The 25,562-nt window shown below is 61.8% G+C and overlaps 4 protein-coding genes across 5 annotated transcripts; 2 read left to right on the top strand and 2 right to left on the bottom strand.

Annotated features, from left to right (window-relative positions):
* Positions 1 to 1,224: 1,224 nt before the first annotated feature.
* CHRNB2 (cholinergic receptor nicotinic beta 2 subunit) lies at positions 1,225 to 5,360 on the bottom strand. Its single transcript, XM_030965356.1, has 6 exons — positions 5,238 to 5,360; positions 3,664 to 3,809; positions 3,520 to 3,564; positions 3,187 to 3,296; positions 2,104 to 3,073; positions 1,225 to 1,466 (listed from the first exon to the last, which is right to left on the bottom strand). The coding sequence occupies exons 1-6, from the start codon at positions 5,278 to 5,280 to the stop codon at positions 1,296 to 1,298; spliced, it is 1,485 nt and encodes a 494-aa protein (XP_030821216.1). The 5' UTR covers positions 5,281 to 5,360; the 3' UTR covers positions 1,225 to 1,295.
* Positions 5,279 to 14,962, top strand: UBE2Q1 (ubiquitin conjugating enzyme E2 Q1). The gene is given in 16 exon segments (XM_030965355.1): positions 5,279 to 5,534; positions 5,537 to 5,599; positions 5,602 to 5,670; positions 5,673 to 6,259; positions 7,293 to 7,397; positions 7,672 to 7,776; positions 8,092 to 8,142; positions 10,587 to 10,727; positions 11,269 to 11,353; positions 11,790 to 11,850; positions 12,354 to 12,444; positions 12,529 to 12,587; positions 12,839 to 12,887; positions 13,055 to 13,150; positions 13,273 to 13,339; positions 13,731 to 14,962. Coding segments are annotated over 16 exon segments (1,917 nt in total). The 3' UTR covers positions 13,763 to 14,962.
* Positions 14,963 to 16,712: 1,750 nt separating this feature from the next.
* Positions 16,713 to 21,200, top strand: SHE (Src homology 2 domain containing E). The gene is made up of 6 exons (XM_030965360.1): positions 16,713 to 17,664; positions 18,279 to 18,402; positions 19,234 to 19,542; positions 19,979 to 20,129; positions 20,227 to 20,346; positions 20,746 to 21,200. Exons 1-6 carry the CDS (start codon positions 17,281 to 17,283, stop codon positions 20,930 to 20,932), a joined length of 1,275 nt encoding a protein of 424 aa, XP_030821220.1. The 5' UTR covers positions 16,713 to 17,280; the 3' UTR covers positions 20,933 to 21,200.
* Positions 21,201 to 21,994: 794 nt separating this feature from the next.
* Positions 21,995 to 25,531, bottom strand: IL6R (interleukin 6 receptor). 2 transcript variants are annotated; one of them, XM_030965366.1, is made up of 10 exons: positions 25,401 to 25,531; positions 24,500 to 24,733; positions 24,294 to 24,435; positions 23,641 to 23,825; positions 23,404 to 23,564; positions 23,187 to 23,331; positions 23,063 to 23,106; positions 22,857 to 22,935; positions 22,661 to 22,769; positions 21,995 to 22,584 (listed from the first exon to the last, which is right to left on the bottom strand). In XM_030965366.1, the coding sequence occupies exons 1-10, from the start codon at positions 25,495 to 25,497 to the stop codon at positions 22,395 to 22,397; spliced, it is 1,386 nt and encodes a 461-aa protein (XP_030821226.1). In that variant the 5' UTR covers positions 25,498 to 25,531; the 3' UTR covers positions 21,995 to 22,394. The 2 variants fall into 2 exon arrangements, with proteins under 2 accessions (XP_030821226.1, XP_030821227.1); XM_030965367.1 differs by having other exon boundaries at positions 24,294 to 24,417.
* Positions 25,532 to 25,562: the final 31 nt, after the last annotated feature.

The raw sequence follows: 25,562 nt of genomic DNA, 5'->3' as shown, positions 1-25,562 counted from the left end.
CTGCCCCTGGGCATGCACTGCCACGCAGAGCTGTCAGGGGAAGGAACTGCCTTGGCAGCCAGCCCAGAGCGGGGCTGGGGGCTCTTCTGTCTGCAGCTGCAGGGAGCTGTGCCTGACGCTATGGGGGCTCCTGCTGTGCTCACACTCTCACAGTACTGATTGATCTCCAGTCCCCACTGGGGTGCAGCAGGACCCCAAATCCTGCACTCACTGAGGTTGGACCAACAGCAGAGTTGGCACAGAGGTGGGACAAACTGGAACAAGTCCCTGCCATGGGGCTGCTTTAGGAGCAAAGCTCCCAACATTTAGGTATTGGGGTGCACCCCTGAGCTCCAGGAGCAGCAGCTGCAGCAGCTGGGATTTCTCTGGCTGCGTGAAGTGCTGGGATTTAAATTAATTTCTAGCGTGCAGCTTCCCCTGGCCCTGTGTGTTGCCAGGCCCCGCCACCACCACTCCCCCCAGCCCCAGGGATTAGTGGTATTTATAGCAAACACTCCATCTCAGTTTTCCCCAACGAGGCCAATTCCTGGTGGCCAAGGGAGTGCAGGCAGTGCTGCTGGCCATGGTGTCAAGCCTGGTGACCCACACTGGGGCCCAGTTGCCAGCAGCTCCCAGCTTGGCTTGATTAATTGTGTTTTCCTTTTCCTTGTGCAACTCATCTTGTGTCTGCTCTTGGCTCCAGCACGCTGAGCCTGGAGTGGAACAGAAGAAGATGGAGCTGGAGCAGCCCCTGGCACTTGCTGCCCTCGCCCTGCCTGCAGGTAGGACCTAAAAATAGCCTCTTCCTGCTTGGTCCATGTGTTCACCTCAGAGCCAGAGCTGAGCAGCTCTGTCCTCCCCACGCCTCTGCTCCTGCTCTGTCATCTCCTGGGAGCCCCAGAGCTGGCACAGGGGCTGGCAGCACCAGGCTGGAGCCAGGGGCTGCCCACTGGGGCTGGGGCTCTGGCCCTACACGGCCTCAGAGGAGATGCAGTGAGTGACTGGTGCTGCCAGGAGCAGAGCAGAGAGCTGAGCATGTCCCCGTGGATCGGGTTTCACGCTCCTATGCTCTCTGCCTCGGTAGCTGGGATTTTCCTCTCACAGAGATGATGCCTTGCTACCCTCTTACCTTGGTCACAGGCAGCCAGAGTCACCCCAGCCCTGGCTGCATCCTGCTCTCTCAGCCTGCAGAGCACAGTGTAGGATGAAATGACACCACATGGAACCAGCCCGGTCCTGTGGGAGTATTTATTGGTTTGCAGGGGCTGCCCGAGCCCAGTACGCATCTCTGGCCCTGGGACTGGCCATTCCCCATGCTATTTGGAGGTGGGCGTGCCCTGGCCGAGCTGCAGCAGGGAGTTGGTGGTGTAGTTCTGGAAGAGGGGCTGCAGGAACATGCCAATGGTGCCAAAGACACAGACGAAGACGAAGATCCATAGGAAGAGGCGGTCGATGACCATGGCCACGTACTTCCAGTCCTCGCTCACCTGCATGGGGCCAGGAAAAATGCTGGGTCAGCCTGGGGCCTTGGGTATTGCCTGGCACTGCCCCGACTGGGGATTTGTATATCTCAGAGCCTGGAATCTGCTCCTTCAGCACTGCAGCTCCTGGGGCTGCCTGCCAGCCTGCCGTGGGCCTCATGGGGCTCACTCCCCCTGCTGTCACCCGCACCGCTGAGCCCAGGAAACATTTCCCCAGTGAGCAGAGCTGGGAGGGGGAACTCTGCAGAATCTGCAGCCTGACTGCCATGCAGGGCCAGGCCTGCTGGGAGCCTCCTGTGTTTCCAGAGCAGCTGCTTCAGCCTGGGACTGCAGTGCTGGGTCAAGGATCGGTGAGCATGGGGTTAGGCAGGGACCCCCTTGGTGCTTGTGCAGTCACTCCCTGTGGTGCAGCCACGAGCCAGAACACCCTCTGCACCCCCAGCTCTGCCCACTCCCAGATTCCCACCGCCCACCTCCACTTACGCTCTGATGGGTCAGGGATCAGTGCTGGCCCCCACTGAGCACGGGGCTAGGCAGGGACCCCCTTTGTGCTTGTGCAGCCACTCCCTGTGGTGCAGCCATGACCCAGAACACCCTCTGCACCCCCAGCTCTGCCCACTCCCAGATTCCCACCTCGACTTACGCTCTGATCGTCGTCCTCGCTGCGCATGTGGTCGGCGATGAAGCGCACGCCGTCCACCGCCTCCTCCAGCCCGCAGCCGCAGCCCGCCCCGGGGCCCGCCGCCTGCCCCTGCCGCTCCCGGTAACCGTTGAGCCCCTCGGCAGCCTTGGCGGCGCCGGGGTTGGCGTAGCAGGTGCAGGTGTGAGCACCGGCCTGCACGAAGAGCGTGGCGGCGGCGGCGGCGGCGCGTTCCTGCGTGTGCCGGCGCTGGCGCAGGCGCTGGCGGGCGCAGCTCTGCCGCGGCTGCTTCATGAAGAGCAGCGCCGGGAGCTTGTGCAGGAAGAGGGTGCGGACCCAGGGCGGCATGGTGTGCGTGGTGGGCGAGCGGTGGTGCACGTTGAGGACGCAGACGCTGGTGACGATGGAGAAGGTCACCAGCACCATGGTGAACATGAGGTACTTGCCCACCAGTGGTACGTCCAGTGAGGTGGGTGGCACGATCTTGGAGATGAGCAGGAGGAAGACGGTGAGGGCGAGCAGGACAGAGATGCAGAGCGTCATCTTCTCGCCACAGTCGGACGGGAGGTAAAACACGAGGATGGCCAGGGAGGTAATGAGGATGCAGGGGATGATGAGGTTGATGGTGTAGAAGAGCGGCTTACGCCGGATGATGAAGTCGTACGTGATGTCCACGTAGGTGGAGTCGTCAGGGTTCTCATTGCGCCGCCCCGGCAGCGCCACGATGTCCCACTCGCCGCTGGGGGTGAAGTCATCCAGGCTGGCCACCTCGCTCTTCAGCACCAGGTCGATCTCAGTGCGGTCGTAGGTCCAGGAACGGAACTTCATGGTGCAGTTCTGCTGGTCGAAGGGGAAGTGCTTCACCTCGATCTTGCAGGCGCTCTTGTAGATGGCAGGTGGCAGCCAGAAGATGCTGCCATCGTAGGAGATCACCGCGTTGGAGTAAAAGGAGACCTCGTACATCCCATCGGCGCTGGGGTGAAGAGAGCTGCTGTCAGTCCTGCTGTCGTCAGCCCCAGCAGTACAACGTGGCCCCCTGCCCTAGGTGGGGCTGGGGAACACATAGCCCCCCCAGAAATGACCTACTTGTTGTAGAGCACCACATCAGGCAGCCAGATGTGCTTGGAGGGCAAGCGGACCTTCTTCATGTTGTCAAAGTCCTCAGGCTTCCACGTGAGGCGATAGTCCTCCCACTCCTGAGGAGAGGTGGGATCAGCCCAGCCCAGCCTCAGGATGGGCAAGGGGCTGGCTCAGGACAGGGGGGACACAGGGGTCCCACACAGGCTTTATGGAGGGCTATAACAGGGCAGGGTAGGTATTAGGGTCCCACACAGGATGTATGGGATAGGGATGGGTCTCAAGGCAGAGGCAGGGTGGACATAGGGGTCTCAGGGCCACGTCAGAGTCCAGGGTGCCCACCTGGGTCAGCCAGACATTCGTGGTCATGATCTGCTCCCGCTCGTGCTGCAGAGAGAGAGAAGGGCCAGTCACCCAGGGTGCTGGGAGGGTTTGGGGCCCCTCGCTTGCCCAGGAGGTTGGGGAGCAGAGTCCTGGCCAACTCACCACGCTGATGAGCTGCGCCAGCGACACCATCAGCTGCACGGTCACCAGCTCCGAGCCATTGGTCGCCGGCCGGATCAGCTTGTTATAGCGAGCAGGGTCCAGCAGGTACTCAACCAGCCGCTCCTCCGTGTCCGTGCCCAGGCTCCCTGGGGCATGGCCGAGCCTGAGCCCCGTGGTGCCGGGCAGGGCCCCCACGAGGCTCGGGGACCCCCCGGGATAGAGCCTGTACCCGGTGTGGGGCTCTGTGCCTGGCAGCCCGAGAGCAGGAATGCTGGGGTGCACGGTGATGGGGTGCACAGAGACGGGGTGCATGGTGATGGGGTGCACGGTGATGGGGTGCACGGTGATGGGGTGCACAGAGACGGGGTGCACGGTGATGGGGTGCACGGTGATGGGGTGCACAGAGACGGGGTGCGTGGTGACGGGGTGCACGGTGATGGGGTGCGTGGTGACGGGGTGCACGGTGATGGGGTGCACGGTGATGGGGTGCGTTTAGTGACGGGGTGCAAGGTGATGGGGTGCACGGTGATGGGGTGCACGGTGACGGGGTGCAAGGTGATGGGGTGCACGGTGATGGGGTGCACGGTGACGGGGTGCGTGGAGGGTGCAGGTGATGGGGTGCACGGTGATGGGGTGCACGGGGTGCACGGTGATGGGGTGCACAGAGACGGGGTGCATGGTGATGGGGGTGCACGTATGGGGTGCACGGTGACGGGGTGCACAGAGACGGGGTGCACGGTGATGGGGTGCACGGTGATGGGGTGCACAGAGACGGGGTGCACGGTGATGGGGTGCACGGTGATGGGGTGCACGGTGATGGGGTGCACGGTGACGGGGTGCACGGTGATGGGGTGCACAGAGACGGGGTGCATGGTGATGGGGTGCACGGTGATGGGGTGCACGGTGACGGGGTGCACAGAGACGGGGTGCACGGTGATGGGGTGCACGGTGATGGGGTGCACGGTGATGGGGTGCGCGGTGATGGGATGCACGGTGATGGGGTGCACGGTGATGGGGTGCACGGTGACGGGGTGCACAGAGACGGGGTGCACGGTGATGGGGTGCACGGTGATGGGGTGCACGGTGATGGGGTGCGGTGATGGGATGCACGGTGATGGGGTGCACGGTGATGGGGTGCACGGTGATGGGGTGCACGGTGACGGGGTGCACGGTGATGGGGTGCGTGTGATGGGGTGCACGGTGATGGGCTGTGGGTGCCACAGCCGGGCACGGAGCAGGGAGGGCCGGGGGCTCCGGGAGTGGCTGCACAGCGCTGGGGGTTCCTCTCCGCCCTCCCCTGCCTGTCCCCGCCGTTCCGTGCCCGTTCGTGACACCCCGTCCCCTGTTCGGGTCGGTCCCTGCCCGCCCCTGGCACCGCCTCGGGGAGCCGCAGCCCGCGGCGGCCGCACAGCCCCGGGGCGCTCGGGGAGCGGCACCGGCACCGCGGAACGGCCGCTACCGGCTCCACTCCGGTCCTGTCCTGTGCAACAGGCGCAGCCCCCGGCCCGGCCCGGTCCGCTCCGGTCCCCTCCCCGCCCGTGCCGGTGCCATCCCGCCCAGCCCCCGGCACTTACGTCTGAGGGCAGCGAGAAGGCAGAGGACGCGGAGCAGCGCCATGGGGGCGGCCCGGTGCCGCCACCGGCACCCGGCGCTGTCCGCGGTTCTGGCCGGGCGCTGTCCGAGGTGCTGGAGCCGGCGGCGGCGGCGGCCCGGGCGGGGCGGCCCCGGGCGGGAGGCGGTGCCGGGCGCTGCGCCGGGGCCGTCCCGTGCTCCGGCTCCGTCGCCGTCACCGCCGCCGTCAGCGGCCCCGGGGCCGCCCCCGCCTCCGCCCCCGCCGCGGCCCGGGGACACGGCGGAGGGGTCGGAGCTCCCCGGCCCGCCGCTGCACCGGGGTGCCTGCGCGGGGCCAGCGGGGCGGCGGAGCCCCGGGCTGGGATCTGAGCGGGAGAGTCGGCGGGTGGAGGCCGGGAGCGGAGCCCCCGCGGCCCCGCCGTAGGCCCGTAGGGGGTGTCAGAGCCGGCACTGCCGGGCCTCGGGCAGCGCCGTCCCCGCCGGGCTCCGGCCGTGCCCGGTGCCCCCCCCGTGACCCCCGGTGACCCCTCCGGGCAGGGGCGGGGCTCCCCGCCGGCCCCGCCCCGCTTCCCCGGGGCTCATAGGCGTCACTTCCCGTATGTCGCGAGACGCTTCCGGCGGGGCCGCCCCGCCCGTTCCGGCGACGGCACTTCCGGGAGCGGGGCCGTCCCGCCGCCATCTTGGGCGGGCTCCGGGGCTGCGGCGGCGGCGGCGGCGGAGCGGGTCCCTCCATGGGAAGATGCAGCGGGCGGGGCCGGAGGAGGCGGCGAGGACGCAGGCGGCGGCGGGGGGACCCGGGCGCAGCGGGGCCGAGGTGGCGGCGGCCCCCGCCGGGCGGCTCCTGAGGCGGGAGCTGCGGCTGCTCGAGTCCATCTTCCACCGCGGCCACGAGCGGTTCCGCATCGGCAGCGCCTGCCCGGACGAGATCAGCTGCGAGTTCGTCCCGGGGGCCGGGGCCCGCGCCGGCGCCTCTGCCTCCCGGGGGCCGCCGCCGGGACCCGTCCGTATTCACTGCAACATCACGGTGAGGCCCGGGGGGCGGCGGGCCCGGGCTCTGCGGGGGCACCGCCAGGCGGCCGCGCCACCGAGGGCTGCTCCTTCGCGGGGACGGGGCTGTCGCCGTTGGGGCCCGGGCTGAACCGAGCCTGTGCCCCAACGTCCGCGGCGGTGGCTGCGGGGAGCGGCTGCCCCCGTTCCCGTTCTTCGTGCGGCCTCCGGGAGCTGCTCGGGGCCGCGGCTCACGCAGAGAACAACCGGGCGGCAGTCCCGCCGTGCCGGTGTACGAGAGCTGGCCGTTCCCCGTTGTGTTTGGAACCCCCAGTCCTGTCCCGCTGCTCGTCCCCAGGCGTGGAGCCCCTCAGACCGCCCCCGTTCTCCCTGCTTGCCCCGGTTTTGTTTGAGGGTTTCCCGGGGGGGCCTGATCTCCCTGGAGAAGAGGAACCTGCGGCAGCAGCGGCAGCTCCTCCTCCCTGCTCTGGCCCATCCGCACCGGTGTTTGAGGGATCCCGGTGCTGGTGTGCTGGTGCCCTCTTTGATCACAAGTTAGAGCTGGTTTGTGTCTGCAGACGAGGAGGGCTGGCAGAGCTTGGATGGCCCCTGGTGTAGAGTCTGAATGGGACTAACAACCAGAATTTCCTGGAGGGGCATGTTGGGAGTTTTGCCAGAGGTTTTGTCCTGGATTAAAGGAGCCTGGTTGGCCTCTCCTCTGCGTGGGTGCTGCCAGCTTCTTCTGTAACTGCTGGTGCAAAGCTGTGAGGGCAGTAACCCATGGGACACCCTCAGTGTCCTGCCTCTACTGCCTTCCATCCCCAGTGGCCTCACGGCCAGGGCACACAGCCCAGAGCCAGCCCAGCATGGTCACAGCAGGGCTTTGTGCTGCCCTCAGCCCCAGGTTTATGTTGGAGGGTGGATCAGTCACCTGTGGCCTGATCTCTGTGGCACAGAGGGATCTTCAGCCCTCACCCTGTCTGGCTCACTGCTCTGTGCACCACAATGGCCTCCATCCCACCAGCACCCCCTTCTCCATCCCACCAACACCCCCTTCTCCCCCTGTCCAGGAGTCTTATCCAGCTGTTCCCCCCATATGGTCTGTGGAGTCAGACGATCCCAACCTGGCAGCTATCCTGGAAAGGCTGGTGGAAGTCAGGAAAGGAAACACCTTGGTGAGATGTGCTCTGCTGCCTGGGGCAGGGGAGGGCTGGCCCCTCTGGGGGGTAACTCCCTGCTTACGTGTCCCCAGCTGCCTCAAGTGGGGGTTGCCTCTGGTCTCCTAAAGGTTCCAGATATTTGGGATGAACTTCTCTGACATCATTTGGTGCCAGGGTGGGATTTTGCACCCGGATTCCTGCTGCTTGGAGCAGGAGGGAGCAGCCCTGGGGCCTTTGCTGCTGGGCACAGAGCTCCCCACACCTTGCTGACCCTCTGTTCCCTGGACAGCTTTTGCAGCACCTGAAGCGAATAATCTCTGACCTGTGCAAACTCTACAACCTCCCCCAACATCCAGATGTTGAAATGCTGGACCAGCCTCTGCCGGCAGAACAGGTAAGTGGCTCAGGAAAAGGCTCCCAGAGCTCAGAAAACAAGTTACACGTTCCCTGATGTTTGCTCTGGAGGCTTCTGGGGTTACCAGAGGAGGAACACAGTGGGTGAGAGGTTGGATTCCTGTCCTGGGTGATGCCAGCCTGCCCTGCTGGGCCTTGGTGCTGTTTTCTGTAAAGGCTCTCAGCTGCTCTTTGCTTTTAATTTGGTTCTGCTTGTTCATCCCTGTTTGACCTCACCTTGGAAGCGTCTGGGAAGGCAGGAGAGCATTTTCCCAGGATGCTGACCACACAATGCCCATCTCTATCCTCTCCACAGAGCACCCAGGAAGAGGTGTCCTCTGAAGAGGAAGATGAAGAAATGCCAGAGGTAAGTGCCACCTTAGTGTGTGAGGAGCTGAGCACAGGCAGAAGGGTGCTGAAAGGTGTGAGGGCACAGGGGTCTTGCTTGGGAAAAGCTTGTGGCCACCAGACAGGGAAGTTTGGACCAAAGGCTGGATAATTCTGGGCATTTTGATGCTGAGGATTCTGAGGCACAGCTGGGCTCCACATATTCACAAACCCCAGGAGAGCACTGTAGCCACATTTTTCTTCACAGAGAAAAGCAAGGCAAGAATTCTTCCCAAGAATATTTCTGGTTTTCACATTCTCTGAACCTCAGAGAAAGCAAAAAACAATTCTTATCTCATTTACTGCTCCTGTGTTGTTCACAAGTGGAATGCATGGTGGAAGATTGTTTACCTGAAGGGAATTGATAACTGGGTTCTGGTGTGAGTGTTTTGATTCACTGACCAGTTGAATCCAGGTGTGTGTGTGTGGGGACTGTTGGCTGACAGTCACGAGATTCTCTGCAGTTGAATGCTGGGCAGATTCAGTTTAGATGTAATGTAATATAGCATAGAATAATATAGTATAATAAAGTAATTAATTAGCTTTTTGGTAAGTTGGAGTTCTCCTCATCCTTCCTTTCCTTCACTGGGGGCAGAGATATCCACTATAGAGCATAGAGGCTCTATAGAATAATATAGTATAGAATAATATAGTATAATAAAGTAATTAATTAGCTTTTTGATAAGATGGAGTCGTCCTCATCCTTCCTCTCCTTCACTGGGGGCAGAGATATCCTCTATAGAGCGCAGAGCTGAGCATGGCCATGTAGCCATGGCCTCCAGAGGCATGTGGATGAGCTGTGAGCAGAGCTGCTTGGGCAGTACGTGCTGTTCTCTAAATCCTGAAATTCCTGCAGGAGAGATGCATTTCTGGGTTGCTGTTGCTGGCAGGGAAATCTCTGTTGCACGGAACTCCCACAGAGAGGATGAGGTCAGGTGGCTGAGTGTGCAAGTGAGCTAATTGCCAGCAGTGGTGGAGGCAACCACACTTCACTGCAAGCTGAGGGCACCTTGCTGCACAACCCACAGGCTCTGGTTGTTTGGTTTGCAGTTTAGAGATCTGTGGAAGTGGGTGGAATAATCTTGAATCTCCATGGTGACGTTTAGCAATGCCTCAGACACGAGACCAGCACGGGCACTGAGTCAGCAGTGCCGTGGAGCCTGGGGGCAGGTCACTGAGCAGCAGCACCCCAGCACTTGGGGGGCTTTGGCAAAGTTAATTGCTTGCTAAATTAAGGCTGGGCTTTGCCACTGTCCACGGGGAAAAGGGGGAGGGTTAAACTGCCACCAGCATAACCTTGTGAATCTGCAAATCTGCAGCTTTATGGCAAATCAGAATCTGCAAGGCCTCCACTCCTCTGGGCTGGAAAAATGAATCCCGAGGAGCTGAGCATTCCCCTTGTGCTTTTTGCTAATGCCAGGCGTTGTGGAGGGAGAATGCTCATGTAGAGCAAAGGTTTTGTGCTGAGCAGTGGGATTTGTTCAGCTGTGTGGAGGAGTGAAGCAGCAGAACTGTGCCCTGGCACACAGATTTATTATGCAGGTTAATCTACTCGAGGGATTTTCTAGGAGGATCTATTTTCCTGTGTGAGTCTAAAAATGTCCCAGCCCTTCCAAAAACATTGCTCAGTAGCCAGGACCAGCCCAGAGAGGCCAGAGTAAACTCTTGTTCAGAGGATTTAGTGCCAGAGCTGGAGCTGTGCATGCCCACAACCATTTCCAGGCAGCTGAACCCTGATTGCATGGGGAGAGATTTCTGTAGTGGGCCCAGATGGCTGCAACTGTTTTTTCCCATCTGGGGCTTGCTCTAGCACATGTTATTTTGGGAAACAGTGGGGGCCAAAGGCTTTTCTGGGGTCAGGTACCACACTTGGGATGTGCTGAGCTGATCTACAGAGAGATCTGCTGTGAAATCCCCACTCTTGCTGAGGGAATAACGTCCCATGTAGCTGGATTTGGGTGCAGGGGTCTGGTCTGTTCTTCTTGTGGTGCTGATGACCTCTGCAGGGCTCTGTTCTTGTCGTGGTGCTGGTGCCCTGTGTCCCTGTGGGGGTTTGCTGGCCCAGGGGGCCTGGCAGCTCTGTGCCAAGGGGCTGTGCTTTGTTCCAGCCACCTACCAGTGTGGCACAAGCTGCTGAAGCCACAGGTGTGCCAACGTCCAGGGTCATGGTTACCTGGGGCTCGCTGAGGACTGAGAGATTAATGGGTTGTTATAAACAGGGGAGAATCCAGCAAACAAAGAGCTCACATGAGTTGAGTGCCCAGAGCTTGTGTCTTACACTCTATTTGTGCCTCAGATCAGGAGCTGGGACTTCCTGGGGTGAAGAAGTTGCACTAGGAATCCCTCCTGGGTGAGGGCAGCTCAGCACTCAGAGCAGGGAGGAACAAAGACACATCTCTTTGAGCTTTCCTCTTCCCTTCCCAGGACACTGAGGACTTGGACCACTATGAGATGAAAGAGGAAGAGCCAGCAGATGGGAGAAAGACAGAGGATGAAGGCATTGGCAAAGAAAACCTGGCCATTTTAGAGAAAATAAAAAAGAACCAGAGGCAAGATTACTTAAATGTACGTGTCGCCCAGTGGGCAGGTGGGCTGGGGAAGCAGAGGGACTCAAGGGCAAGAGTGATGGTGGCCCTTGCCAGCCCTCCAGCCCTAAATCAGAGGGTCCCCAGCCAAAGGTACAGCAGTACCAGTTCTCCAGGGCTGATGGGGCTGAAGCAGCAGAGTCTGTGAACTGCCTCTGCAGCTCAGGGAGGGCACTGGGTGACCCCAGGGGCATTGGTGCCTCATGGGGCAGTCCTGCAGCAAGATCTGGGGCTGCCTTCTGCCCCAGGAGCTGTGCCCCTACGATCACCTGAGACTGTGGAGGTGGATTGTGCTTTTGTACCCCTGGGCTGAGATTCTAAGACAGTAGAGAGGACACAGAGGTGTTTCTGCTACAGCTGTGCTGCCTGAAGTGACGTATTTGGGGCTGAGAGGTGCCAGGCAGGATAGAGTCTGGTCTAGAGGCTGGACTGAGTTGTAGCTCAGGTGTTGAGCTCATAGAGCAGTAGCCATAGTTGGGTGCAGCATAACAATGCAACTTTCCCCTCCCTGTTCCTTGCAGGGTGCAGTGTCTGGGTCTGTGCAGGCCACTGACCGGCTAATGAAGGAGCTCAGGGATATTTACCGATCACCAAGTTTCAAGGGCGGTGAGTGCTGCCAGGAGCTCGGGGGAGGAGGAGGAGGATTCCTTCTCCTCCTGTGGGGTACCCAGTGGGCTTTGGGGTGGTGCTGCTCAGCTGAGGGGGAGGATCTCCAGCGTTGGATGGTGTGGCTCTGTCAAGAGTGAACAAAGCCACCTTGCCCTCTCTCTTGCCTGCTGGTGCTGGATGGAAGTGAGGAGCATGCTGGGGTTGGAGAATCATCTGACTTTGAGGGGGATGATGTTCCTACTCCTTTCCTGAGCCCAGGGACTCAGAGAAAGAAACTGCTGCTCTCAGGACTGTCCTGGATAGGCACTGCTTTTCATGGAGGGACAGTGCCCAAGTGAAGTTGTGCTGCAGAGCCCAGAGAGTTTGAAATCTGAGTGATGGCTCAACCCCTCTCCACGTCCCCCCACAGTGACCCCCTGTGTTCTCCTTGCAGGATACTATGCAGTTGAACTAGTGAATGACAGCCTGTACGATTGGAACGTCAAACTCCTGAAGTAGGTGGCCCAGCCTGGGATCATGCATTTTTTGGTGGGTTTTGGTGATGGGACCAGAAAGTTCCTGTGAGCAGAGGGGACATGAGCATGGCAGGGCAGCACCAAGCAGACCTTGAGTTAGCCTCTCTCAGGCAGCTGGCTTGCTGTCTCCACAACACGACAAAAAGGAGATGATATCTCCAGCCAAGATGAGGTAATGGGAGGACTCTGCAAGTCTCTGCTGTTCCTAGAGTCCGCAAAGAGGTGCAGCAGGCAAACCCTGAGCTTTCACACCCTCCAGACACCAGTGCTGCATTTTCCTTGGGCCAGGCAGCCTTTATTTTTAAGCTGGCAGCATGGAAAAGGGGTGTGATGGTCTTCTCTGCAAACCAGAAGCAGAATGCTGGCAGTTTGTGCTGCCTGTGTGGCTGTGCAGGTACGGCAGCTCCAGGTGTGCTGGCAGCGAGCACGGCTGGCCCGAGGTGCACGGCCCTGCCTGACCCTCTGGGCTTTTCCCCTCACAGGGTTGACGAGGACAGCGCTTTGCACAACGATCTTCAAATCCTCAAAGAGAAAGAAGGAACAGATTTCATCCTCCTCAACTTCTCTTTTAAAGTAAGGCTCCCCCTCCCCGAGAGACGCCTGACCCGGCGAGGCATCAGAGAACTCAATGGTTCTGCTTCCCTTCTCTCATTGCAGGATAATTTTCCTTTTGATCCACCATTTGTAAGGGTTGTATCCCCGGTGCTGTCAGGGGGGTGAGTAATTATCTGTCTCTCTCTGCTCTGCAGTGCTGTTTTCTGCAGCAGGTTTCACTGGGTTTTATCCAGAGCTGTGCAATCCTGTGACTTCTTTGACATGGATTTGCCATTGGGAAGCAGACAGTGATGGTGTTTTTAGCATATTTTTTCCATCAGAAATCTAGTCAGAGAAGATGTTTCACCTCTGGAGCAGTGGGTGGGTATAATCACATCTGTCTGTGTGGTAACTTTGTCTGATTCCTTCCCAGGTATGTTTTGGGTGGTGGTGCCATCTGCATGGAGCTGCTTACAAAACAGGTGGGTGCTGATCCCTGTGGGAACTGGGGGAGCTGTTCTGCCTACCACACTCCATATTCCTGACATCTCCTGCCCTTCCACTGCCTGCCAGAGCTGGGGAAGGCTCTTTGGTTGCACTGGAAGCACAGGTGAGTGGGTCTGGTCTCACCTTGTGTTTTGTCCCTAAGGGCTGGAGTAGTGCCTACTCCATCGAGTCTGTGATCATGCAGATCAGTGCAACGCTGGTGAAAGGGAAGGCACGAGTACAATTTGGAGCCAACAAGGTAGGGCCTGGGCAGTGTAGGAGAATGGGGGCACAGCCAGGTCTGGCTGCACAGGGAAGGTGTGTGGGATGGCTTCCTCAAGGTTCCTGCTGGAGTGATGGTCTCCTTGCCTTCCCTTGCAGAACCAGTACAGCCTGACAAGAGCACAGCAGTCCTACAAGTCCCTGGTTCAGATCCATGAGAAGAATGGTAAGGGCTGAGGGAGAGGGCCTGCATTTTCCCATGCTTGTTTGGGCTCCCCAGACAAGGCACTCGAGTTTTGTCCTGCCTCAGGTGCAGAGGTGACAGCAGCAGTGGCAGCTGCTGTAACACAGTGTGGCTGCAGAGTGCTGCTGCCCTCTCTGGGCTCTGGTGGCTGTAACTAGAGGCAGCCCCTCACTGATCGCTTGGACCTGATGATCTGAGAGGTCTTTTTCCAAGCTAAATTATTCTGTGTTTGCCCATGTGGTGCTGGGAAGTCAGCCAGAGGGAAAAGCTCCCAGTAGTCAGGAATAAATGGCACTTTAGATGTGGGACCTGGCTGCTTTTGACAGCTTCTCCAGGTGCAGTTTCCTCCCTCACAGATCTCTCCTCATTTCAGGCTGGTATACACCACCCAAGGAGGATGGCTAGTGTGGATGCTGCAGGACCAATCTGAATATCTTCTGGATGCTCTACTTGGATCTTAGTGATGCCTCTTGGCTTTCTCCCAGGATGTAATAGCTCTGCCTGTTGCAGGACAATACTGGCTGTTCAAAACTCTAAATAACTGTTTAAGGAGTTGGACTGACCCAGAACACTTGCTGGGCCCATCCTAGCAGGCGTTCTTGTTAAAACAAACTCTTGAGCCTCTTGTATTGCTGGAAACTTTTGACTCTACTCCAGTCTAGAGCATCCTCCTTACCTATGCTATGGATTTAATTTATTTTCTTATTTCATGTACACTGCTTTTTTTTGTTACGGTGTATGATGGATGTGTATGGAAAATGTATCTTTGGAGAAAAATTACAGTTTGTTAATTTGAGAATGCTGGTCTAACTAATTTTTTTCCAAGCTCCTGCTGGGGTGGGTTGTGCCCTGCAAACCCTGCTGCAGCCCTGGTCCCAGCGTGGGGCAGTCAGTGGAGCTGTGGTGGGCCCAAGCCCTGCAGGAAGACTTGGGAGAAGAAAAGCCCTTTTGTTTTTTGGCATGGAGGGAGCAGGGTTTCTGCCCCATCTTCCCTGGGCAAACTCAGCTTTTCTCTCAGACTTCCAGCTCGAAGCACAGAGGGAGATCTGTGAGGCTGCCCTCTCTGCTGCAGTGGAGGAAGGGTCTGTGGGTGCACCCCAGGGCTGCCAGCTCCCACCCCACACTTCTCCCTGTCCTCTTGCTGAGCAGTAAGATGAGCTGAGGCCTGAGCTTTGTCCTGTTTCTCCCCACCAGCCACGCATGGGGGCTGAGCCCTTTGTCCCCATCCCTGCTGTGCTGTGGCTGCAAGCTTCTCTTCTGCAGGGAGTGGAGCACGGGCACTGCTCTGTCCTGCCACTGCCCCAGCCCTGGCCAGGACCTGGTCCAGCAGTGAACGCCCCGTTCTATGGGGTTTTCTTTTGCTTTCCTTAAGCTGCTGTTCCTGCTCGCCTTTGTGCTCCAGCCCTCCATGGAGGGGGTTGCTGCAGTTGTGGCCTGTTTCCTTGAACCCCCAGAGCCCTGTTTTGAGTCAGCTGGAAGGAGATTTGGCTGTTGGAGCTCCTCTAACTCGGGCCACGTCCTCGTCTGGAGGACAGAAGTGACGCACCAGTGTCAAAGATGCATATTAACTCACTGTGTTTGAATAAAAGTCATTAGAAAATCAAAGAGCCTCAGAACTCCATTATCTACTTCAGCAGCTGCTTCCCTGTCCTGCTCAGAGCCTTGGAATAAAAAGATGCTGTTAGGAGAAGGATTATTCACAGCTGCAGGAGTGGCTCTGGCCTCAGCTTGGGGACTATTTTTAAGTGCTTTGCTGAAGGACCAGAGGATTTGTGAAGCTGAGCAGCTCTGCCCTGTGTCTTCCAGCCCAAACCAGCACCTCTTGGGGTTCTGGCTCCTCTCCAGCCCTGCTCCTGGTACCTGGGGCTGGGGAGGCAGAAGTAGCTGCACTCAGCTCCCATCTTTAGCTCAGGAACCTGCTAGGTAGCAGGATAACTCAGTTTAATGAAGGTTTAAAGCACTGGTGGGGCTTTCTCTTGGGTGAAGTGGGGGCTGCTCTGCTGAGGCCAGCGATGGGGTTGGGTTGGGATTGGGTGTGCTGAGTTGTTTGGGAGAGCTCATGGCACACACTCCCAGGTCATGGGATGCCTTTACAGGCTGGGATGAGCAGAGCTGCAGAGGACCCTGCAGGACACTCTGTCACTGGGATGCTGACCTGGCCAGCATCAAGGCTGAAAGTGAGGCAGGAGCAGGTGTCTAGCAGGCCACCTGCCAGTCCTGTCTGTTCACACCTGCCCAGGGAGGAGCCATCTCCCTCTGAGCTGGGCTGGGCCTCCATGGCCACCAGGCTGCTCAGGGGAGGAGCTGTGCAGAGCCACCACTGCCAAAGGCACTGCCCAGGCCTTCCCCTGTGGGACCTGGCAGAGAACAAGGACGAGGGAAATCTTCCCGAAGGAGAAATGTGGCGCATTGGTGTGAACACAACTGCAGCACAAAGCGACCAGGACAGTGCTGCCTGCATGTCTGTCCTACTGAGGCCCCATAAAAATTGAGGGGGATTGAACTCTGCCTTCTGGAGGAAAGAAAAGGAGCCAGAACCCGAGTTTGCTGGTGGGGAAGCAGAGTTTTCCTAGGCCTCAAAAAGGCAAAGCTGAAGGCAGGCGAGATCCGCAGCGGCAGTTCGGGCACCAGCCTGCCAGGGGCATCGCGCACTGCAAGGCACATCCTGCCCCGCAGCGCCAGCGAGGAAATCGCCATCACTTCCTACGGCGCTGCCAGCGCCCTCCACCTCCCCCTGGACAGAAGAGGGGCCCGTATTCTGCCACAAACTCCCATCCTGGGGCCATGGGAGCCACTCTGCCACAAAACCCTCTCCTCTTCCCGCAAAGATGCAAAGGGATTGCTGTTGTGAGGCATTGCAGCCCGATAGAGCCCAAACCAGTGGGCTCTGCTTTTCCAGCAAGGTGACAGCACGGCCAGAACTTGGCTGGGGTGGTGTGAGCCACAGAGTGCCCTGGCTGCGCACAGCGCTTGTGCCCCGTCGGGCTGTGCTCGGGGTGCCTGTAAAGGCGCTGTGCACAGGGGGCTGTGCAGAGTCTCCATCCACAGCGAGCAGAGCCCCTGCCCGGTCTCAGTCCTCAGGCTGCGTGCCCAGGGTCTCTGGAGGGGCCGCTGTCCTGGAGTCTCTGCGCGGGCTCCACTCGCTCGGTCCGTCGGGGGATCCGTGTCTAGGGCGGTCCCAACAGCCAGGCAGGGTCAGGGGGTGTCTCAGCCCCACCGGGACCGGACCCCACCGAAGCTTCCCACGGCTCCCCGGGCCCGCCGGGGCCGCGCCGTTCCCCGGGGCCGCCCCCTCCGGATCTGGGCGGGGAGCGCCGGCCCTGCCGCCCCCTCCGGCCCCTCCGGCCCGGCCCGGCCCCGGCCCATCCCGTCGCAGCCGCATGGGGCCCCCCGGGCCGGCCTGACCCCTCTCCGAAGCCCCTCTGCCCCCGGAGACCGGCCCTGCCGAGGAGCCGCGACGGGACCCCCCGGCTGCCCGTTCCCGGCCGGGCCCTCCCGAGCTCGGACAGACCCCCCCGGGCCCCGTCCCCAGGGGCAGCGGACCCCTGGACCCTCCCCGGGACTGCCCCGGCCGGACCCCTCCGACCCCCGGCGAGACCCCCCGACCCATCCCATTGCTGGAGCAGATACGCCGGACCCGTCCGAGACCCTTCCCCGGGGCCAGGGACCTCCCCGGGCCGCAGGAGCCGGCACCGCTGGGGACCCACCGGCCCTCCCCGCCGGGGCCGAGGACGCCTGGAGCCCCCCAGGAAGGCCCCGGTCCCCCGGCCCGCAGCCCCGCTCCCGGGCTGGCCCCGGCCCGCAGAGGATCCCGTTCCCGGGGCTGGGGGCAGCCGGGCTGAGCCCGCTCCGAGCCGGCGGGGCAGCCGTGGGGTGTCGCGGAGCCCCGGGGGGGCTGCGGCATCCTCGGTCTCCCCAGCTCGATGGCGGCCAAGTGGTTCAAGGAGTTCCCATCCAACCTGAAGACGGTTTCAGAGAAGGCTCGGCCGGGAAGCGGGAGCCTCGGGAAGAGCCGCAAGAATTCAACCGCTGAGCTGGGGGGGTACCGGGCGGCTGGGGGCGGCAAGGAAGGGGGCAGCCGGCTGTCACGGGACAACCTGCAGGGTCTGCTGCAGGCCGCCACCGGGAAGATGCGGAAAAATTCCCGAGTGGAGGGAGGCACGCCGGAGGGACCCTCCAAAACCTACATCAACCGCCTGATCAAGGTGGAGGCTTCCGAGAAGAACGGGAAGGGGCACCCCGGAGCCCTGCCTGCCAGCCTGCCTGCCCCCGAGCAGGACAAGGGGAAGCCCCCCAAGACAGAGACGGTAAGGCAGGGACGGGGAGCCGGGGGCAGAGGGGGAGACGCGGGCAGCGGGAAGCGCTGGAAGCTTTAACTGCTTTGGTCTCCGACTCATTAGCCTGGCTGACTTCATCCTTTTATCCTGCCCGGCTCCACTGCCTTCAAATTCCTTCAAAGCTGCCTTCATCCCAGCTGCCCTTCATCACCCATTCGGGGCTGGGGGGGTCGTCGGGCACCCTCATCATAGCCAGCCTGACCCCAGAGCTCATCTGCTGGTTAAACAAAGGCTGATGCAAAGCTTTTCTGGGAAGCTGGTCTTTCACCCCTGCGCAGCCTTGGGAGGAGGGGGAGCCAGTCGGCAGGGTTGCTGTCACCCAGAAGGGTCCCAGAGCTCCCCCCAGGCTCTTCACCATCACTGAGGGGCATAGGAATGGTCTGGACTGCCCCCACCAGAAGGTGCCACTGGGTCCATGCTCTGGGGTTGTGGCACGGCTCCATTTACCCCAGATAAACCATCATCCTTCCCTGGGGACCCCAGTGTGCCCGTTCTCTGCCTGGCTCTGTGCTGGTGGCATCTCTGCCACCCCTGCTGGGATCCCCACGGCCCCCTGAAGGCAGACATGGCTGTTCCCTGCCCAGGTCATCATCCTGGAGGATTACGCAGACCCTTACGACGCCAAACGCACCAGGCAGCGGGACGCTGAGCGCCTGGGGGAGAACGACGGGTACATGGAGCCCTACGATGCCCAGCAGATGATCACAGGTAAGTGCCACGTTGGGCCGTGCCACAGCAGCGCAGCTGGCACCGCTCCCCAGGCAGGAGCCTGGGGCTGCCCTCGGAGCCAGCCGGCGCAGGAGGCTCCGGGAACAGGAAAGCTCTCGCCGCTTCCTGCGGCTGCGCAGGGCCTGATAAGGAGTGGGAGCAAGGCCGGACACTGACCCGTGCTGGCCGGCCCCTGAGCCGTGTCCGTGACCTGCTGCCATCACCCGCGGGCACTTGTGGCCACGGCAAAGCCCTCGATGCCCCCCAGTCATGCCAGGGTACCACCCCCCAAGAGCTCCCCATGGACGTGCCCCCCAGGCAGCGACACCCCGGCCGGCGTGGCCACCATCCAGCTGGCCACAACAACAGGAACTGACTGGGCCGGAAGCTGGAAATAAAAGATTTGCTGCTGATTTTTTTTTTCCGTGCGGGGCAGCCCAGGCTGTTTAGGCAAGGACTGGCGCCGTGGGGAGAAGCAGGAGGCTGGGAGGGGCGAGCCCCTGGGGCGGCCTCCCGCACAGCTGAGCTCCAGTTTGGGGTGTAGCATCCTGCTGCCATGGAGCCCAGCTGGCCCCACTGGCGTGGGCCTGTGGCACCAGCAGCCCCAGGGCTGGACAGCAGAGCAGGCGCCATGAGGATGAGGATGAGGATGAGGTTGGGCCCCTTCCTGCTCCAGCTACTCCCGAGCTGGCTCCCAATGGGGCGTTGCCGGCATGGAATCCCCAGCACATCCCTCACTGAGGGCTGGTGGTGGGACTGGGGGGTCTCGGGGGGACACACAGACCCATCCCTGACCCACCATCCCTGACCCACCATCCCTCTTCCCCACAGAAATCCGTCGTCGTGGCTCCAAGGATCCCCTGGTCAAAGCCATCCTGCTGCTGGATGGCCCCGGAGAGCCTGGGGAGGGCGGTGCCAAGTTGGATCTTGCCAAGAGGCTGGGGAGCAAGGAGGTGGCAGGGAAGGGGCCACAGCTCTATGACACCCCTTACGAGCCTGGGGAGGGGGTGGCTGGGGGGACCCCAGAGCGCAGGGTGAGGGCTGGGGATGGGCGCCTGCCCGAGAACGATGAGCGCCCGGCGGGGGAGTATGAGCAGCCCTGGGAGTGGAAGAAGGAGCAGATTGTCAAAGCACTGTCAGGTAGGGGACAGGGACAGGATGGGAGTGAGGATGTGGGGAAGGGACAGGCGTGGGGTGGGAGTGGGGATGGCAACAGGGACGGGGATGGGGACAGACTTTCTAGCAGGGCTTGTGACAAGAGGACAATGGGCAGTGGTTTTTAACTATAAGGGGCACTTTAGATACAAGAATTTTCGTGGGCTGAGGGTGGCAAGGCACTGGCACGGGTTGCCCAAAGTGGTGATGCCTGCCAGGTCAGGTTGGATGGGGCTCTGATGTAACTGAAGTGTCCCTTTTCATGGTGGGGTGTTGGAGCAGATGGGGACAGGCTCATGGTTGGAGAAGGGGTTAGGACTGGCAACGGGGGAGGTGCTGGGGCTGGGGAGAGGCATGGAGCTATGGATGGGGATCAAAAGTGGAGGTGGGGCCTTGGGGGCTCACATCTTGTCCCTCGCAGTCCAGTTTGAGGGCTCGGAGCGTCCTAAGGAGGAGACGCCGCGGCAGCACCTGCGCCAGAAGAGCTGGACCCCCAAGATGCTGAAGCCGGCGGGCACCGAGCACAGCGAGGGGGAGCGGGTGGACCCCGCCCTGGCGCTGGAGAAACAGCCGTGAGTGCGAGGCCGATCCACGCGCGGGGAGCGGGGCGAGCAGGGACGGAGTGGCCGATGTTTTGTCACGGCTCAGCATCGCTCCGTGTCCCCGCAGCTGGTACCACGGGGCCATCACTCGGGCGGAGGCGGAGAGCCGGCTGCAGCCGTGCCGGGAGGCCGGGTACCTGGTGCGCACCAGCGAGAGCGGCAGCGGCAAGTACTCCATCGCGCTCAAGTGAGTGTCGGGGTGCCCACAGAGCCGGGGGGTCCCCACCTGGGGGAGATGGGGTGAATCCCCACCCTGGGGCGCTGCTTCGGCGGGAGTTCCTTCCCCCTGGTTGTTCCCACCAAAAGCCCCGATGGGGAGGGGGCACCCGGATCCCGAGGGATGGCGCCCCCCGATCCGCGGGGGGACCCCGCATCCTGGTGTGAGGCCGGGGCGGAGGGGGGGTTCGGCGTGTCCCCCTCCCCGGCGCATTGTCGGGAGCGCCAGCGGCGTTTCCTTCCTGAGGAAGTGCAGCCCCTGGAGCCGAAACAATCGGAGCGGGACGGGAACAAACAGGGGTGGATACGGCCGCGGGGCAGGCGGGCGCCGGGGGGCTGGCGGCAGCGCTGATGCCTCCTGGCCGCCCAGGACCAGCCAGGGCTGCGTCCACATCATCGTGGCCCAGACCAAGGACAACAAGTACACGCTCAGCCAGGCCAGCGGCGTCTTCTCCAGCATCCCCGAAGTTGTGCACTACTACTCCACCGAGAAGCTGCCCTTCAAGGGGGCTGAGCACATGGCCCTGCTGCACCCCGTCCACTGCAAGCTGCATTAGCGCCGGCTGATGCCGCCCCCGAGTGGTCTGCGAGCCCTCGCCACCCCGAGGCACGAGACAGCGACGGGCACGAACCACGGGAAGGGTCCGGTGAGAGAAACCCTGTCACGTCTGCAGCCCTGAAGGGACCTCGCTCCTGGACTCCAGCAGGGCTGTGCCCCTTTCGCTGGGACAAATCCTGACCACCCTGTGCCAGAACCGTGCCCGAGCTGGGGGCATGCAGTGAGACTGGCATGTGTAATGATCTAGTGAAATAAACTTGTTGGCTGAGAGGGAGCAGTGGTCCTGGGGGACTGGGATGGGCCTTGTGCTGGCAGAAGTCACCACAGTTTTGGGGGCCAGGGGTACTGGGGCTCCCCGAAGAGCACATCTGCATCCTGCCAGGCTTTTTATAGCGGGGGGCCAGCAGAAGGGAAGAGGAACACTGTCCCCAGGGTGCCTGAGCACCCTCTTCCCTCGACCTGTGGTTTCCTGCCCGGGTGCAGCTGCAGCTCCCCGGGGTATTGCACAACCCAGCACGGGGTGGGCAGTGCAGGGCAGAGGAGGCACGGCTGGGGGTGCAGGGCTGGGGCTGCAGGGCTGAGGGTGCAGGGCTGGGGGTGCAGGGTTGGGGTGCAGGGCTGGGGGTGCAGGGCTGGGGGTGCAGGGCTGGGGTACAGGGCTGGGGTGCAGGGCTGGGGTACAGGGCAGGGGTACAGGGCTGGGGTGCAGGGCAGGGGTACAGGGCAGGGGTACAGGGCAGGGGTACAGGGCAGGGGTACAGGGCAGAGGTACAGGGCTGGGGTACAGGGCTGGGGTGCAGGGCTGGGGGTCTCAGGCAGGAAGGTGTGCACAGCACAGGGGGTACAGCCTGGGAGGCACCAGTGAACCATGGAGCACAGCCTGGGGTACATGGGGGGGGGCATAGAGTACAGCAAGGTGAATGAAGTGGGGGTACAGCCCCACTGCAGCCTCTCCCAGGCAATGGGGGGCTGCAGTGACCCCTCTGCTACCCCGCTCCCAGCAGCCACTCCAGTATAAATCCAAAGCATTTATTTGAGCCCCATTGCTCTGTTTCCCCAACGTGTGCTTTAAAAAGGAGCCCCAAGGGGGCTGCAGCAGAGGTGTGGGGCTGATCCAGCCAGGCCCTCCCTCCCCGATCCCTGTGGCACTGTAGGGACCAGGCCCTTCCCAGTGGGACCCCCAGACTCGGTCCTGGGCCAGCTCCCAAGCTCTGGTGCAGCCACGCTTCCAGTGCTGTCACTCTGGCCATCCCAGCTTGGTGCTGAGGGTGCCCCCAGGACCCAGTCTGAGTTTTTCCTAGCTGCTCCCCATGGGGGATGGCACTGATTCTCCTCCTCAGAGGCTTGTCCCAACCACAGAGCCACCAGATAATGGGGGGGAACTGATCCCAGAGCCACATCGAAGCCTTGGGACCCCCCCATCCAACCCCCAAGCACCTACCAACATATTCAGCCCCTGGCTACTGCCCTGAGGAGGAATAATCTGCCTGAGTTGTGTGGAGCACTCCGGGGGCTGAGGGGGCAGGGTGTGAGAGCAGAGGGGTGTCACTGAGTGTGGGTGGGGGTAGGCTCAGAGGGACCAGCATGTGCTGCCCCTCGCCCTCTGGCTTGGTCGTCTCCTGGCCACTTGTCCACCACATCTGCCTGTACCTGCAGGGGAGAAGAGAGGCTCCAGGTCAGGGAGGGGGCAGACAGAGCCCCCTGGGCCAGCCCCCCTGGCACTCACCTCACCACGATGCCAACAAAGAGGGCGATGCCAAGGAGCAGACTGCCCCCGGTGACCAGGAAGGCGTAGGGGGATGCCACAGGATGGGTGCTGGATTCCATGACAGACCCTGACGCACAGAATGGGTGGGCTCATTGTGAGGATAAGGGACTGGGTGTCCCTCTCCCCCAGCCCCAGCCCAGGAATCCTTCCTCACCACCAGCACCATTAGCATCATCCTCCTCGAAGAGCCTGGGGGACAGTGTCACCCCATAGGTGCCATCTTCCGTGGGGACCTGCAAAAGGTGGGGGGGCACAATGGGACAGGTCAGCCCTCATGCCCTGGTGTCCCCATGTCCCACATGGGGACAGGAGACCCCTTCAGGAGCCTGTGATGCTTCCCAGGGCCGAGACCATTGTTACCTGTGAGCTGAAAGGCTCCATTTCAGAGGTGAGCTCCCAAGGGTCTGCACAGACAGGGGGGAGTATGAGACTGGGAGAGCCCACGCTGAACCCCCAGTCCCAGGGCCCCACAATCCCCTCTTACCTGTCCAGGGGGTGCCCACGGCCTCCTGGCTCCACTCGCTCCACGTGCCGTGGCCAAACTCATCCTTGGCCCTCACCTGCACCACGTGCCTCGTCCCGCGCCACGCGTCGCGGATATCGAGCCAAGTTGTCATCACCTGATCCACCTGGAGGAGGGGACACGGGGCTGGGGACAGGCTGGCCAGGGACAAGGGGCGTGCCAGCAGGCGGGGTCTCACCTCCATGAAGGTCGGGGAAGGCTCGGGGCGGTAGCGGACCTGGAAGCGGAGCCAGTAGAAGCGGGGGTCCCAGGAGGGGGGGTAGGACCAGTTCACCCGCAGCCGCTGCGGGGCCTTCTCCAGAGCCTGCACCGTCACATTCACTGGCGGGTCTGGCCTCACTGCGGGGGGAATGGGGGCTCAGGGCCTCGCTCTGCACCCTCACCATCCCAGCTCCCAGCCAGGGGCAGCACTTACAGACACTGCTGAGGGTGATGATCTTGTCTTTGCCAGCCGAGCCACCGGCGCTGTTGCTGACGCACGTGGACACCACGAGGCTTTTGGTGTCGTCAGTGCCAGGTGGCACCTTCAGCCGGCACAGGAACTTCCGTGCCTTGGAGAAGTAGCGGCACCGCTGCTCTGTGGCATTCTCAGCCACAAACCTGTGAGGTCACAGCTCAGGGGGGCTGCAGCGTGCTCTAGGCACAGGGCAGCTGTGGGGGACATGTCCCATGCTGTGGGGAACGCCAGCAAGGGGGCTATTTACAGACAGCCCCCTTGAACGGGACAGGGCTGCTATGGAAAGTGCTTCGAGCTGTTTATTTTTTCAGCATCAGTCTCGTTACATGAATATGACAACGGAAAGATGCTAACAGCTCACAATCCCCAGCAGTGTTAGAAAAAGGGTCTGTGGGGAGGGATACATTCTGTGCCATGGGCACATGGGGGCATGGGGAAGGAACACGTCCTGTGCTGTGAACTCCCAGCTACCACTAGCTGCTAGGGAAAGGGTCTGCAGGGAGGCAAGCAGCCTGAGCCATAGGGTCCCAGATGGCACCAGGTCCATGGAGAGGGACATGCTCTGTCCTATTGGGGTCCCAGCCCATAGTGGGTGCAGTCACAGCACTCACCTCCTCCTCACCCAGAGCATCGCCCGTGTCCCTGGGGATGGCTTCTTCTGCTGTGGCCACTCACACAGCACATCCTTGTCATGGCTCCGCCGGTAGCAGGACACCTGGGGAGTTTCAGGGGGCTCTGCAAGGCAGGGAGGTGCTGGGGGACAGGGGCCATCACAGACAACGCTGAGAGGGACATTCCCACCCCAGCGTGGACCCACCTGCCACCAGCAGCCGCAGGGAGCGCAGCAGGTGGCTCCCCACGGAGCAGCTGTAGTGCCCTGAGTCCTCGTAGCGCAGCTGCCTCAGGAGCAGCATGTTTCCCTCTGCCAGCTGCCCTGCTGCTCCCTGCTTCTCCACCTGCCACAGCACCGAGCCGTTTGCAGGCTCCTCGTCCTGGCAGGTCAGAGTGATGTTGGCTCCCAGGCGGCCCAACACCGTGTCCCGTGGCAGTCCTGGAGGAACAAGAGGGGAGTAGGCGATGCAGGTGAGACCCCAGGCACGGTGGGTGTCCCTGGAGATGGAAGGCACACAATCATCTGCTCCCCATGTCTGGTGACTGCTGGGGGCCAGGGAACTGAGCTGGAGAGTGGCTCCTCACACTGTGGGCTATGAGGGGTCTGGTGGTGGGGAGCACAGCTCGGGGAAGGTGGCACGCTGGGACCGGCGGTCCCGGGAGTCCCTGGGTCCAGTGCCAGAGGGGTTAAGTGACTGCGCTGGCTGCCGGCCCTGGTCAGGCCTGGGCAGCGCTCCCGGCTCCTTCCAAAGGTCAGCGGCCAGTGTGAACCTGCTGTTCCCTTCGGCTCCTGCTGCTGGGAAGGCACACAGCACCCAGCAGCACCCGGGACGCAGCACCGGAACACAGCAACCAGCAACCCTCAGCACCCGGGACACAGCACCGGGACACGACACAGCACCGGGACACAGCACCGGGACACAGCCCCCACGCCCCACGGGTGCCGTACCACCCCCTACCCGCCTCCCGGGCCCAGCTGAGCTCCCGCGGGGCCGGCACGGATCCCCATGTGTCCCCTGGCCGTGCCCGGACCCACGAGGCCCAGGTACCGGCAGAGGCTCGGGGCCAGCCCAGCTCCCGCCCTGCCCGGTGCCGGTCGCACTCACCGGCGGGGCCGCAGGGCCGCCCCGCGGCCCCGGCGAGGTGCAGGAGGAAGCGGAGAGGAAGGAGAAGGAGGAGAAGCGGCCCCGGCGGCCGCGCCATGCGCCCAGTCCCGCGTAGGAAAACATCGGCGGCGGCGGCGGCGGGGTTGTGAAAGCGGCGAGGGG

The sequence above is a fragment of the Camarhynchus parvulus genome, chromosome 25, assembly GCF_901933205.1.
Source record: "Camarhynchus parvulus chromosome 25, STF_HiC, whole genome shotgun sequence".
Classification (NCBI taxonomy): domain Eukaryota; kingdom Metazoa; phylum Chordata; class Aves; order Passeriformes; family Thraupidae; genus Camarhynchus; species Camarhynchus parvulus.
Note: the sequence above shows the minus strand (reverse complement) of the source record. Positions and strands in the feature narration are given on the sequence as shown.

Coding starts and splice junctions, on each gene's coding strand:
- CHRNB2 (XM_030965356.1), bottom strand. CDS start 5,280: ATGGCGCTGCTCCGCGTCCTCTGCCTTCTCGCTGCCCTCAGAC. Junction 3,810..5,237: donor CCTTCTCGCTGCCCTCAGAC/GTAAGTGCCGGG, acceptor GCCATGCCCCAG/GGAGCCTGGGCACGGACACG. Junction 3,074..3,186: donor GATGTGGTGCTCTACAACAA/GTAGGTCATTTC, acceptor TCTTCACCCCAG/CGCCGATGGGATGTACGAGG.
- SHE (XM_030965360.1), top strand. CDS start 17,281: ATGGCGGCCAAGTGGTTCAAGGAGTTCCCATCCAACCTGAAGACGGTT. Junction 18,403..19,233: donor TGCCCAGCAGATGATCACAG/GTAAGTGCCACG, acceptor TCTTCCCCACAG/AAATCCGTCGTCGTGGCTCC. Junction 20,347..20,745: donor AAGTACTCCATCGCGCTCAA/GTGAGTGTCGGG, acceptor CTGGCCGCCCAG/GACCAGCCAGGGCTGCGTCC.
- IL6R (XM_030965366.1), bottom strand. CDS start 25,497: ATGGCGCGGCCGCCGGGGCCGCTTCTCCTCCTTCTCCTTCCTCTCCGC. Junction 22,936..23,062: donor TGGAGCCTTTCAGCTCACAG/GTAACAATGGTC, acceptor CACCTTTTGCAG/GTCCCCACGGAAGATGGCAC. Junction 22,585..22,660: donor TTTGTTGGCATCGTGGTGAG/GTGAGTGCCAGG, acceptor TCTCCCCTGCAG/GTACAGGCAGATGTGGTGGA.